The 14,731-nt window shown below is 36.9% G+C and overlaps 1 protein-coding gene across 5 annotated transcripts; it reads right to left on the minus strand.

The window, feature by feature from the left end:
- Window positions 1-437: 437 nt before the first annotated feature.
- Window positions 438-13,315, minus strand: zyd (sodium/potassium/calcium exchanger zydeco). 5 transcript variants are annotated; one of them, XM_076134739.1, is made up of 10 exons: window positions 13,100-13,315; window positions 3,581-3,763; window positions 3,188-3,375; window positions 2,923-3,109; window positions 2,779-2,862; window positions 2,347-2,684; window positions 2,107-2,269; window positions 1,938-2,039; window positions 1,711-1,832; window positions 438-1,536 (listed from the first exon to the last, which is right to left on the minus strand). In XM_076134739.1, the coding sequence occupies exons 1-10, from the start codon at window positions 13,116-13,118 to the stop codon at window positions 1,309-1,311; spliced, it is 1,614 nt and encodes a 537-aa protein (XP_075990854.1). In that variant the 5' UTR covers window positions 13,119-13,315; the 3' UTR covers window positions 438-1,308. The 5 variants fall into 5 exon arrangements, with proteins under 5 accessions (XP_075990854.1, XP_075990858.1, XP_075990856.1 ...); XM_076134743.1 differs by having other exon boundaries at window positions 2,347-2,579; window positions 2,779-2,844; window positions 13,100-13,314; XM_076134741.1 differs by having other exon boundaries at window positions 2,779-2,844; window positions 13,100-13,314.
- Between the last annotated feature and the right edge of the window lie 1,416 nt (window positions 13,316-14,731).

Consider the following 14,731-nt stretch of genomic DNA (forward strand, 5'->3'; position numbering starts at 1 on the left):
GATTTGAAATTCTATTAGGACTGTATTCAAAAATATTCGAGGTTGTCTAAAATAGGATTTGGAAGTAGGTATCGGCTGTCGTACAAATTTTTATTTCAACTAGCTGACCCGCGCAACTTCGCTTGCGTCACTTAAGAGAATGGGTCAAAAGTTTCCCCGTTTTTGTAACATTTTTCGTTGCTACTCCGCTCCTAATGACCGTAGCGTGATGTTTTATAGCCTATAGCCTTCCTCGATAAATAGGCTATCTAACACTGAAATAATTTTTCAAATCGGACCAGCAGTTCCTGAGATTAGCGCGTTCAAACAAACAAACAAACAAACAATCAAACAAACTCTTCAGCTTTATAATATTAGTATAGATGATAGTTTGTATGAATCGTTTATTACTAAAAAGTAAAGGATTTATGTAGGGAGATCTAGATAAAACAATGAAATATCTATAGATATATTTAATTACTCTTAAAGACAGTTACAATACGTCGTATATTATGTATTTACATCAACTTATTTGTATCGAGATTACTGTTTGTGAGAATACTAACAATTTTATCGTACTGGAACTTTCCAGGTTTTATACCTATTATACTTTTTGCTCTTATATGTTTTCACAAAGCAAACACGAGATGTGACACACCAGACGTTTAACTATGCTTAAAAGTAATTTTCTTCTAAAAATAAAATTATCTTACGTCATAAAAACATCAATCGCATTACAATTTAATAAAGTTGAAATATATTTTCGTTAATTGCATATGTAAAGATAGGGAAAGAATTGAGGAGAGTTGTAATATAATTTTCGCGCTGACAATCAGAAAGGTATCACATGTCGTCCTGCTTTGTTTTTAATATTATTTACGTTCCTACAATAAAGTGTCAGAAATAAATCCTACTGTTAGCGGCTACTTATACTTCAAGTATCGTAGAATGCTCTTGACATTATGTCCTAGCTATACTTCAATGCTATCTTATTGAATCTACGTCGACTGCTAACAGAACATACTCGGCGAGTATGCGATAGATACGACCCTGTGCAATCAATCAAGTTTGCGTCACTTCTACATTACTGTTAATAATTAATAAAAACAAAACTAAACAAAATGATACGCGCGCCTTTGTTTTAGAAATAGCTATTGTAAATTCAAACATAACCGAATAGATGTAACATATGAAACCGAATACTTATAAAGTACACGCATAAGTTTCAGCACACATTACATGTTATGATCGTGAAACAGTCTGCAAGAGGCAACACGATGACCATTTTTACACTTCTTCTTGTCATTATGTCCAGAACACTTGGTAAGCCTAAGATTTTAGTTCACTTCTCTTGCACGTGCGAACATTGACGGGGAAGAAGACGTTAAGTTCGATAAGAGTGGCGAGCACCAGGAACATGGCGTACATGGCGAGACAAGCGCGCCCCACCGCCGCGTCCAGCTTGAACTTATTGAACCAGAACGTTAAATACAGCAGCAGAAGCGTCGACAGCAACGATATCGCCGAGTACTCCAGCCCCATCGAGTTAATCTTCACCTGTTAACATCATTTTATTACATTTACACTCGGCGTAGCCTGCGAGCTTAACTCAAATCGCTTAGCAATTTGCATTTTAATGTCGCAATTTAGCAGAGCTCAGCCATTTTCATTTACATAAAATATAAAAGTTGTCATTCGCAATTTAAATTGACATAAAAATATTAGTCTAACCCAGTAGTGACCCGGCTCTGCTGGAGTGAGTGAAGCCTTGATAAGCCACGGGAGCCCGAGGCAAAGTAGAATGTCGAAAGTGTTTGATCCGATAGAATTACTGATGCCCATGGAGCCATGACCTGTTTCAAATGACAAATGTATTTTAAAAACACATTATACATTCCTTTATCAAAAAATAGCAAAATGAAAAAGTCCACAATACTAAATGAAGGACAATCGTATACCTTGTTTTGCTACTATTACGCTAGACACGGCCTCCGGTACTGAAGTGCCAGCTGCCAGGAACGTTATACCCATCACTGAGTCTGGTATCATTAATGTGTCACCTAAAAAATACGATCATGAATATTTGCCCATCTTTCACGAAACTTACCAACATTGTTCCTGTCTTACCAATAATGGTTATCATCCAGGCCACGATGTAAGACAGCGATCCTATCCATACAATACACATGATAAATGTAAGAGGGAACCAATTTTTGAACCGTGGCTTCTCGCAGTCCGGGATTGTAAACAAAAATACAAGATGTATCGGCCAAGTTACAATCCATGCCGTCTGAAACATAGCACAAAACGTTCATTAGCCATCAACGCAATAAGAACAAAAGGTAAGCCCTTGTTAGATAAACCCACCTTTGTGAAACAGCTTCTTCCAGATGGCCACTTCCATAGCGAGTGTTCGTATTCGTCCACTGCTTTGTTATTTTCTTCAGAATTGGTTTGTTGCACGCTTTCGTCAATGGTGGCCACATCCATGTCATTGTTCTTAGACTCGATGTCAATACAAATGTTATTTCCCTTTTCACCGTCCACGGCTGGTTGCTTCGCAGATTGCGATGTCTCAATTTCAGACTTCTCATTTTTATCTGGGTAAAGAGATAACGTGGGTTTTATATTCCCATTGTGTTGATGATGATCCAGAGGTAAATCATTTTTGTTTAGAGGTGAAACTTGTTTATCATCTTTAAGTTCTGGAAATTTAAACAATAACACAAGAGATGTCTTATTGTCGCGGAAAATATTTATGAGTGATAAGAATGAAATGATTAAGTATCAAGTACCCACCGTTCTCTGTGCCCTCTTGTTTCTCGTCATTCTTCTTGAGCATGTTCGACACGCATTTCCAGCTTCCTGAAAAATAACATCTTTCTATAACAGACCAATATAGCGCACTGTCTGCAGATCCTGCCACCGGTCTTAAATACCCACCTTTAGCGAAATTCTGAATAGATTTGTCATAATACATGATGCATATGTAGACACCGTACAGCATGACGAGAAGGAACGCTTCGTACCACTGAACGTATTCATCGTGCATGATGCAAATGAGAATAGATACTGTGATTCCGTAAGCCAGGCAATCTCGTGTCAGCGGCCACCAGTCGAGAGGTACCACCTGAAAATATTATGAGATAGATTGTAGTCTCGTTTCGTGAGTACTTAGAAAATTTGAAGGTATGAAGAGATGAAGTACCATTCCAGCGCCGATACCACAGCAGGCAGCAACAGCAAGGATGTTGAAGACAGCAGAGCCCACGATAGTGCCGACGCCAATGTCTCCCTCTGTGATGAATGTACCGATGACGTTGACGAACAGTTCAGGAGCCGATGTCGCCGCTGCCATGAATGTAGCACCGGCCACATCGTTAGTCATGTTCAGAGCTGGAACAGTTTAAGGTGATATTTTAACAACGCACATAATATTTTAACTACAGCGTAATTAACCGAAGAATAAATAAAAAAAAACATTGATAGAAAGAGTGGAAAATAAATAGTGCTTTCTGTAAAGAAATTTTGTGATAGTCATGGTATGTAATAATAGAACAAAAAAGGACTAGAACGATCGAAGAATAATCCTCATCCTCACCATGGCAGATTTTCTCGACTGCTGGCACGAAGAACTTGTCGCAGACGACAGCGAGAGCGATGAAGAGGTAGATGGATATAAGCGCATGAAGCACGATGGCTCCATGCTGCCGCTGCAGCTCGGTGAACAACCCCGCCGGGAAGTCATCGATGGCCGGCGGTGTACAGTTGCGTACAAGACTCTCTGAAACATATACAGACTCAAGTTAGAAAACATTTCTAAATGGTTTTATCGTCCATACATATAGTTAAATCCGGATTGATCTGAGCCCCCAGTCCTAAAGATCTGCAATCTCGAAAGGTAAATTTATATTTGTTTAACAATGATGTTCATAACAAAGTTGTTTTATTCTCGTTTTCCATCTACCTGTATCTGATTCAGAACTCGTTAACGTTTCCTATTCTATGTTGTGTTTGTCATAACTACTTTGTCTTCACTCGCCAGTGAGTTCATTTAACTTTTACAGAATGAACAGTCTGCACATGGCTTTGCGTTTGCGTTCACCCTCGTGCATATTGTATGAAAATGTAACAAGCTCATAACTTTATAACAGCCCTACGATTGTTGAAGTTTTAATTGAACAATACAGCCACAAACAAACTTCGCTGCTTTAATTAAAAGTCAACAAGCGTGTATTTCGTCCGTATATTGCAAAGCGCAACCTACGACTTCTTTATGAGCCCTGCGCCAGACCGTGATTGAATTGCACTGTAGTTGACAAACACATAAGTACGTATAGTAAATATAAACAGCCCCTGAGAGGCCATATTAGTGCAGTTCCCCTGAAGGCTCTCTCATTGCATTACGTATTTACTTTGCAACGGCACCGCAATATTGGAGTGAACGTTTGCAGTAATTACGCCAGAGTATACTTGGTCGCCTTCTATTTGCGAGAGAGTGCTTAGAACGTGGACACATTAAATTGTAAACTAATAAAGATATATATTTCCTACATACAGTAGTTTTCTGATGGCTTTCAAGGTACCTAAGATCACATTCGTAAGATAATAGAAGAAGTACATAGAATAGTACAAGGGTTGTAAGTTTAAAAAGCCAGTACAGATGATTCAGTTGTAACCCTGGTTTTTAAACTGAAAGTACCGTAAATTATTAGCGTGATTATAAAAAACTTTCTTAGTTTAAATAGATACTTAACAAGTCTCAAAAATATAAAACTACAATAACAACACAGATGCATAGCAACTTGTTAACGTGGCTATTTGTAACTTAATACAGTCACGACACAAAACAAAGTCATTGTCAATTTTGTTATAACGTAATAACGCAGTTTACATTGTCGCATACAATGTAATTCAGTTGCCTACGTTATACATATTCTCATTTTTCTACATAGTAAAACAGTATGCGGTAAAATGTAAAAAAAAATGCTTTCTACATAGTTATTACTACATATACTATTCAAGTCAGATCGTGGCGTCAGCAGATCAAAGGTACTGTGTGATCCACGAAGTTTTCATAGTCCTTTTGTAGTCATTTTCCATATACGGTTACTTTGCCCAGTCGAGTGAACTCAGATCGAATGTTCAGCGAGGGGATAACGCGTCACTGGGTGCCATCGCATACATGTATAGCCGATACACGATCCATCTAATAAAAAAATCAAGAGGTCCGCATGAATAAAATATGAAAAAATAAAACAGCTGCCTTTTTTCCCTGTACGCTAAGGCACTCAATTTCGTTGGTAATGTTTTGAGTCTTATGTAAAAGGGCTCATATACTGCCATTAACCGCAAATATAACGTAACGTTCCTGAGTGTCTTCTTATACGAAAACTTAAGGCACTCCCTCATACCTAACAATGGATTCTAGAACATCGCAAACGCTACACCAAGGACCACGGAAGCATTCTAAAATAAAACATAATACTATAATATTTGCAATTTCAATACAATAGAATAAAGTAACGCAACAACAAGGTATTGGATTAGGAGTGACGGTCGCAAGTTAACTGTTGCACTCAGCCTGCAATCATCCTTAGAATGGTATTGAAGCTGGCCGTGCGGCGTGCGCGCAATAGGCGCACGTCACCCGCGCCTGGTCTATGGTCATGGTCAATCAAAACTACCTACGATTGAGGCTCTTTGATTATTGAAGGTGAAGACTTAACTCTCAGGGACACTGGCGATGATGATTCTGCTCATTGGTCTCAAAATATGACTTGTCCGTAGACTTGTAACATTTTGTTATTAGATATGAACATGTCTATTTTTACTATTTATTAGGGTAACTAAACCATTTCTTAAAACCATACGAATACCTTCTAAAACCTTTGTTTATAGGGATTAATCTCAGATACCACGACATTGACTTTGGTCAAAATTCAATTTAAACTTTTCACACCTAGTTGTCCAAACTGTCCATATCTGTTTAAACTTTAACTTAATCGTAGATTACATTAAAATACAAAAAAAAATGTATCGAACCGAAAGCAATGTCTATTACGAATAACGTAACTTTCCTTTTTTTCAATCGGGGTATTATTGGAAAGCCGCGGAAAGTAGACGACTTTGCGCTATAATGTTAGCAAAAACAAAGACTGGCTGGTCTACAAAGAGAATTATGTCGAAGAGCAAATATAACTACAATATTTCAATATTCAATTGGAGTATTCAATCATAGCTGCACAATGTAAGTCGTTACTACGGAACCTTGCACTTTGTGCGACCTGAGGCGCACTGGCCAATTATGCCTAGCGCATACATTCTGAGCTAGCTCCCAAGCAAGCAATAGTTACCATTCAAGACCAATGTATGAGAGGAATTATCTTTGGAAGGTTACAAGGTTAGGATGATCGAGCATGTAGGTACTCTTCTACTTGATAGAAGAATACCGTCAATGCTATTGAGTTATTATGTGCGTATGCGTTTGCTGACTTGAATTGTTACTTTAAGAATGATGTGAAGGATTTTTTGCTACTGCTAGGAACGTTTTAAGAAATAAGTTGTTTACTCTGCGGGGTTTTTACATAGTATGAGTTGTGGAAAATGCTCTCAAATCATTTTCTTTTACGTAAAGTCTAAAGCATTTCGTGCAGGTAATTTGAATAGCATTTACTTTGCATAAGGGTAATGCATTTAATTTTTGCTTACTTATCATGTATCAATAATGCCTCGAAAATATAAGTAATATGGTATACTTCATTCTGGTGTATTTTACGTCATAATATTTAGTTTTTAACTCAGTCATTGTGTCGGTGTGAGTGTTAGAAGAGAACCCTACTTCCCGTATCTAGGTGTCGTAAGAGAGAGATTGCGTTACGTGATCGAGTACCCACATCCACCGATTATAAATGTAACATCTCATCTCAGGCTGTTGCTTTGTTCTTAGTTTTATGGCAATTATATCAGAATGTAATTAATTTTGTAAAAAAAGATAGAATCAACTAAGCGGTGGGTTATTCTAAAGACACCCAATCCAAAAACGAAATATCTTTTCTTTTGTTTATCGACTTTTTTTGAAAAGCGTTCCTCGTATTGAGATCTAATAATTACAAAACGATAACTACTTCAGAAAAATGGGTATAACGAGTCCCAATTAAAATATGTTACTAATGAATTTTCTTTGACATTTAAGCTGCATGGTTTATATTATAATTTTAGAGATATTTAAAAAATGTGTTGAAATTTTTTTTTTGCACATATAGGCAAACCGGCTCAAGTTAACACCAGCGAGTTACATAGCCCTTTACCTAAAAAAAACAAACCAGGATAGGTAATTAATCCCGTTTACAAGTAAATTTTAATTACGTAGGCAAAGTTACAAAACATGTATTGTTTAAAATCCTACAGTATCTTTTTGGAGGAAAGAATCACTACACGTCATATTTGTTTGAAACGCATTTGACTTAAGATAAGAATATAATCCGTCTGATAAGATATAATTAATCCTTAGTTATTCATATTTCTAGAGCAATAACTAAATCAGGTAATCGGTAGTTAGATATTAATTGTTTTGATCTGCGGCCACTGGCCTCGTACTGCTACTGATGATCTAATTCTATGTAATTATCACTATTTCTTTATTTTTAAGGTATACCGTACCGTTAAATTAATAATAATATTTCATTATTATCAATTTAAAGTACTTCTGTATATTATAAATAAACTTCCTGAAGTGCTTAGATAATTCTGAATGTAAAATTACCAGATGAATCTAGAACCTTCTAGAATTTCACTTCTTTTATATTTAGATTCACAAACATATCTACTACTTCCCCAACTGTAAGATTAGTTATTTTAAGTTATTTAATATAGTGAAATAATATACAAGTCTATCAACGCTGTTACAGAAAGAAAATCAAACGAAAATTAGCAAAGGCATTAATGAATCACGACAAAATTTTCTAAAAGATCAAATTTTCCAGTATTTCTCAGATAAATTACTCGAAAACGACGTACTGCCTTTAGAATCAAGTATAAAATATCTAAACTACCATACGGTTTAGGCCACATGAGTAGATGTAATAACCACAGCAGGTAAGAGGGTACCAGCTGAATGAATCGCACATATCTATCAATTTGCTTTAAATAGAATACAACGCGATCTAGGTTACGTTACGAGTAATGTCGCTGTGTTCAGCGCTGCGATTTAGTATTTTAGATGTCAAGGGCCATAATGAATACCTTGAAGCTTTGCTTTAAATATAAGGTTATCACTTGCCTTTTAGTATTTTTCCATTTATAGAGAACTATAGAAGAAATAATCGGGTAATAGTAATGTCTAAGCGACTTACTCGAGCGGTTAAATTGACGTAAAGTTCACTTGAAAATATGTAATAGCCTTATGTACCCATGCACATTTTTGTGAACATCGTAACCGTCGCCGTTTTTTTCATTGTCTAACAGTTGCTAACCATTAACACACCCCCAAACTACAGCACTTGCAATTCCAAAAACCTACAGGAGATTTTAAATATTTCCGATATAATGGTAAAAAGTAAAAAGTAATTTTATTTAAATTCATTTTTGTCCCAGTCCTTGTTACGGAAACTAGACCCATCTTTAAACTAAACTGGCTATCAAATCCGTCACTAAACACCAAATAAGACATAAAAAGCACCGACGCGACGGATCGTCCGTAAAAATTAAATCTCCAGAATTAAATATTTACTTGCCCTTAAAATGTAATCTTGGCAGCAAATATTTTACATTAACTTAAAGTGGAGAAATTGCCGTGAAGGGCACGGCTAATATTTTCAAGAATATTCAGGTCTAGGGCGCCTCAGTCGTCCCGTGACCACGACAGGCGCAATTCGGTCGGAAGAAAAAGGTTGATCTGAAGCAAATGTAAATGTGCCTGTAACCAATCGCGATCCTATCGATATGTAAGTGGACAAAAAATAATAATTGAATAACAACGGAATAGTGAAATAACAAGTGAAATAATACTCTGTGCTTACGTATATTTAACTGTTTCGTCTACAGAAGCTCTCCGTTTCTGAAATTCTCTTTTAGTTTATGAAATAGACATCAAAATTTGTGACAATAACAATGACAGTATTCAATGTAAACTCATCAATAATTATATTATTTCTGAATCTCTAACCACCGAGCTCATCTCATATAATATTTAACTGAAATAAAAACTCTTTTTATATACTATATTTGTTGACAGCACTTTTTTTTTAAGAAAACCACCAATAGATAAAGCCGAATTTCAAAAAAAATTGTGTTTTAAAATTCGATTCTTCGGACTGTCAATTTAAAAGTGGCCTAACAAAAATAAATTAAGTAAGTTTCAAAATATGTGTTTAAACCGATTTTAAATTTAAAATAAATAGTAGATACTCTTATTATTATAGTTAACAAATATAACTTCTTAATCCACAATCGCGCTTACCCTTTGACCAAACAAAATTTGATAATATTTGTATTGCTTATCCGTATGCAAATAAAACAAATATCCAGTCCAAGTGCATATAATTTACCTGATTGCACCGTGTACTGAATAAATAACAAAAGAAAGAAGGTCATTTTTGATTCCACTAAGTAAAAGTATAAAAATGGAAATCAGCAATTTTTATGTCATACTAGCCGACCCGCGCAACTTCGCTTGCGTTACATAAGCGTTAAAATTTTTCCCCGTTTTTGTAACATTTTTCACTGGTACTCTGCTCCTATTGGTAGTACCTCGATAAATGGACTATCTAACACTGAAAGAATTTTTCAAATCGGACCAGTAGTTCCTGAGATTAGCGCGTTCAAACAAACAAACAAACTCTTCAGCTTTATAATATTAGTATAGATTTTAACGACCTATTACGTTAGGAACTTGAGAAATCATCAATCATGCTAAGTTTTTCTTTAGTCGTAAAAAACATCCTGTATTTAAAACGGGCGAATTTCATAATTGTATGTCTTAACTTCAAAAGTTATAATGTTTATCAATCACGCCAAATCTTCCGTTCGGATTCTTCAATGGCACATATGTAGGTATCTTTTAACGTAGATAAACACGTAGGATACTTTTTTTTACTCGGGAAATCTTTTCACGCGAAAGCGAACTAACTGTTATGCTATATTTTAACTAAGTACATAGGATGAGGAGGACGAAAAATGAGCATACTTGACAATTTTTTTTTATGCGAAATACACAATTTCCTTATAATATATAGACAATGAGCTACTTTGAGTACTGAAGTGTTCATACATCTGCAGACACTTACACCGCGTGTTTCCTGATATCCTTGCGATGAAGATTAGTAAGCACTTCTAAACACCCACTCCAATTTGTTATTGATAATAATTAATTAAATACCAATTAATATGTCCGTGTTCCTGGATAATTATGTTATTGTTTATTTTACAAGTCAATATCTCATATTTCTAAACACAGCATTTAAAAATTAGGCAAGAGAGGCCAAAACTTTATTTATTTGGACAAAATCCCGCGTAAAATCTATATTATAAATATTTTTTCCATTATAAATGAAATACTTCGCGATGTTAGTTGCGCTTGATCTATCTTAACGAAATCATGATCATAATCATCATGTAAACTTTAAGCAAGTATCTTGTATGTTTTTCGGTGCGTAAGATGAGCATAATTAACTTTATGGACTTATGTGGGGTCCATATATTCTGACTGAATACAAAATAGTCAACAATTCTCTTAGACCTCCGCCTAACAAAACCTTACCTTAGTTTGCGAGCACGTTAATCTAGCTTCCCAGCTCGCTGACTATCAATCTTTCCATATTCCAAAAGCATTTTAGTTGCCAAAGAGATAACTTAATAGGAAGAAACCTCACACGCTTGCGAAGACGCCTATAAGAAAAGGTGTACAGAACAAAAAAACTATCCTTGCCACTTATAAGTATTCAATGCACGATCGATTGATTTTTTAATTTATCAGAAGCGAAACATAGTCAAAAAATGCTTTAAAGTACAATTAAACATAATTCACATACACACGCGTAATTTTTAGAATGTTCCTCATTATCAAAATTGTACTAATCTTGTTAAAGAGGGCCAGTTGAATTTGTGTAATAGCCAGTGAGCCGACAAGACAAGTACACATAGGTTTAGCAAAGTGCCATGGCGTGCTTGGTTAACCAACGCACATCCTGCGCCACTCTAAAAACGGCTCCTTCAAATAGCAAAGTCAACAAGCCAATCGTGGGCAAATTGTCTCAAATTACTGCTGCACTAACTTGTTTAACCGAATTAACTGATTTTAGAAAATACGACTTGCCGTGTTGCCGTGTTGAGATCGTGTTAATATACCTCCGTGCCAAATTGTGCATGTCAAGCCTTGTTAGTTTAGACACTCGCACATCACCAAGTGCACTATCAAGGAAATTGACAGATCAGAGATGGCAGGAAGTCCGCATTAACGTCGCATAAGTCGTCTTTCGATCCACTGCTCTTACTTGTTGCTCAACAAGCCACAGATAATAATGGGTTTCCGAATTACCAACGCAGCCAATTTAAGGGAAATTATTTTACCTCTTAACACATATCAGTTTGACCTAATTAGACCCAGCTTTGTATTAAGAATTTGCGATCAAACAATTATGATCCTTTCAAATACTTTTTTAAGATTTCGTAAACGTTTGAAGACAATCAAATGGAAGGAAGATTTTGGAAAATGACAGCAAGAGGTCACGTGAAGACAACCGGAGCTCAACCTTGCTCGCTGACAGCCCTGAGTGGACGACGGCCAATTGACAATTTGCGCGAGGACCGACCGGATGAGGCGCCGAGTCGGAGCTCATGCCTCCCCCTTCTAACTTTAAGACCGGCGGCCTAACTGCGGCAAATGGCTATAATATCGAATTTACTTAATCAAACGTAAGCGCACACGACATTTCACGCACTATGTACCACGCGTAACTACTTGATGCAACATCGTGCGTCCTCCAGATAAACAACACTCCATCAAGTCAAGTTACCATTATTCCTTACATGTGCTGAGACAAGTGGTTCACTTCTGAAACAATTATTCCTTTCCTGAGATCATGTATCATAACCGAACAGATGCTAAAAATAGATGTCGATCAATTCAACACAGAACCAATTATTTACTGCCCACGAAGCATTAATCCTCATGATTTCCATCGTATTGTGATCAAGGGTACATGTTCGTAACTGCACGGAACATTCACGCAATTGAGAAAATAGCAAAAATGCGCGTTCCGAAAGATTTAAGACTCATTTACAAAAACAGACGAAAGGCAGTTTTCGAATGTAGCAAGTATTGAGGCAGGTCGGTCGTCATTTATTTAAATCCACACAATGGGTGGACATCGGCAACTAGGAAAACAAGGTGCGGTTGCTAGGTACACTAATGTTGTTGCGCTATAATCAACACTAATTCGTTTACAGAAAGGCCAATGGCCATCGGGTGAGCATCGAGCCACGCCCGTGTTTCGACATTTTCATCAATAGGAATCGTCACATGTTAGGCTAAACAAGAAAACTGACGGTTTTATTCCAAGCATTTTTATTATTAAAGAGCAAAATACACGATACAAAGCAGCTGACTATAATATATGTTGATTGGTGCCAGTGCAGCACGTTTGTTTTTATTTACAGTGCAACACCTACGCAGATAGCCTTACAAACAAATGAATAGCCGAGTTCGTAAATAAATGAATACAATTACATAGTCGTATACGAGATATTCGTACCTGGTGGTGCAGTAGCCATGGCCGCGACAGTCAGTCTTCCATACTTACGCTGGTGTCGGAGCGGCGCCGGCTCCGTGGAGTGAGCCCGGGTGGTCACAGCTGCGAGCGACACTACATTCACTTTCCACACTTGGATCGCTGATTATAATCTTCTTCGCTACTCCATTTGATTCACTTCGCAATAGTGAGTGACCTAGCCGTTCAACGAGAATTGGACGCACTTCCGACCTCCTTCTACATAACCTTGCCGCGTTGGTAACCGCACTTCACCAGGATCAGCGGCCCGAAGACTGTATCTCCAAAACGCTAGAAATGTGCCGAATCTCCCAATCCGGACCCTCGATAAATAGTAAGACATGGACTCGTACCTCGATCGGAGGTATTCATATTGGTGTAGTGTTGTGTGGAGCGCGACGCAGGCGACCGAGGACGTCGCCACTGGCGTCCGAATGCCGCCGCTCACGCTCAAACGGACATAATGGACCCGCCGGAGAGCTCGTCAAAAGAAGAATACGGGGGCCAATTATTTATTTCCATACAATACACGTACGTCGGCCGGCGCTCGGGCGCAGTGCGGGAGTGACTCCCGGAGCGAGCTCGTGCTCCTTGCGCCGCCTGCGATCCGCCAGATCGCGTCGCCTGCGCCGCAACACATCAAATATATGATCTTCGTCTATAACACCTAAATCGATCTCTTATTTTCTTAAGTAACTTGAAAAAAATAAAAGATATTAAGATTCCAGGTACTTTTCAATACCTTTATTATTTCTGTCTACATACATTGTCGTGCAATAGGATTCGAATCCTAAATATTATTTAGGAACACAAAGAACGTATCATAAATCAAGTAAATTCCCACATACACTTTAGTAGTTAGTGGAGCGCACTGAGCTCTGATTTTAATAATCCGTGGGGTCAAACGTCAATTTACAGGCCCTTCCCGCGGCGGCTCAGAGTACCGAGGTGCCGCTCAGTCGGCACGCGACTTTTACAATTAGACTTAATTAAAAGATTTGAGCACGGACATTCGTAGTAAACCAACGATCATGGATATGACTCATACGACAATATTGCACCTATGTATGTAGGTGTAAGTACAGGAAACAAAGATAGTTAAAAAATAGATCAACGTGCTACAATTTACATGCTACTTACACATCCTTTATTACTCAGTTCTCTTAAATTGATTTTATTTTTGTATTTTTTGGTTCAAGCCTGAAACGCACTTTTTGTTGGAATCGGGAGACTGCAATGATAATATGGCGATACACGCGATAGCGTCCGAATTCACCAAGAAATACTTACCCAAGATTTGGTTATAATAACTTAATGAAAACAAATAACTTTTATGGTAATACCGTCCATGTCTATGTTCAGTGTAAAAAAGCATACATGTATGGTGGAAGTAAATAAAAATGTTTATAGATATATTACATTTTATAACTTCTGCATGTTTCAATACATAGCATAGTAACTTCAGGTTACTTTCAACTGTAGTTTTACTTTACAAACTCGACAAAACATTGCTAAATGGCGTTATGATGAAGATTGGATTTCCCGACTAGTTATGTAGGTAACGTTGTTCTTTTAATTCTTTAGAATATCCTGGATATCATAAGGAAATAGATGGATAGTTATTATGGAAGATAAAAAAGAAAATTCACGATTACATTACTATTTTGATTGAATACCGCCAGTAGTAACTTTTGACGTTTATGATCTTGTTTATTGTGTCTAATGATAACATGAGTAACGCTGTAATTAACAGCTATATTTAGTTTTTATCGTAGTTTCGTTTCTTACAACACTAACATGAAAATAAGAAGCCACACAAACAAACAATACTTGTACTAATAGGTGTTTTGCTAGACAAATTTCATTTCCAATAAAATGTCTGTTATTTTTAAGTAATGGGGTCCAAATACACAATTTCCTTATTAAAACATTTTCCAAAACCACCTTAGGTGTATGAATAAGATTCAATTACTTTACGAGCTCAA

This window comes from Anticarsia gemmatalis, chromosome Z (genome assembly GCF_050436995.1).
Source record: "Anticarsia gemmatalis isolate Benzon Research Colony breed Stoneville strain chromosome Z, ilAntGemm2 primary, whole genome shotgun sequence".
In the NCBI taxonomy this organism is placed as follows: Eukaryota; Metazoa; Arthropoda; class Insecta; order Lepidoptera; family Erebidae; genus Anticarsia; species Anticarsia gemmatalis.

What these genes read in the sequence shown, in the direction of transcription:
- zyd (XM_076134739.1), bottom strand. An exon ending in GTGGTATCGGCGCTGGAATG is followed by an intron (nt 3,110 to 3,187) that starts GTACTTCATCTC and finishes TAATATTTTCAG; the next exon opens with GTGGTACCTCTCGACTGGTG. An exon ending in TATTCAGAATTTCGCTAAAG is followed by an intron (nt 2,863 to 2,922) that starts GTGGGTATTTAA and finishes GGTCTGTTATAG; the next exon opens with AAAGATGTTATTTTTCAGGA.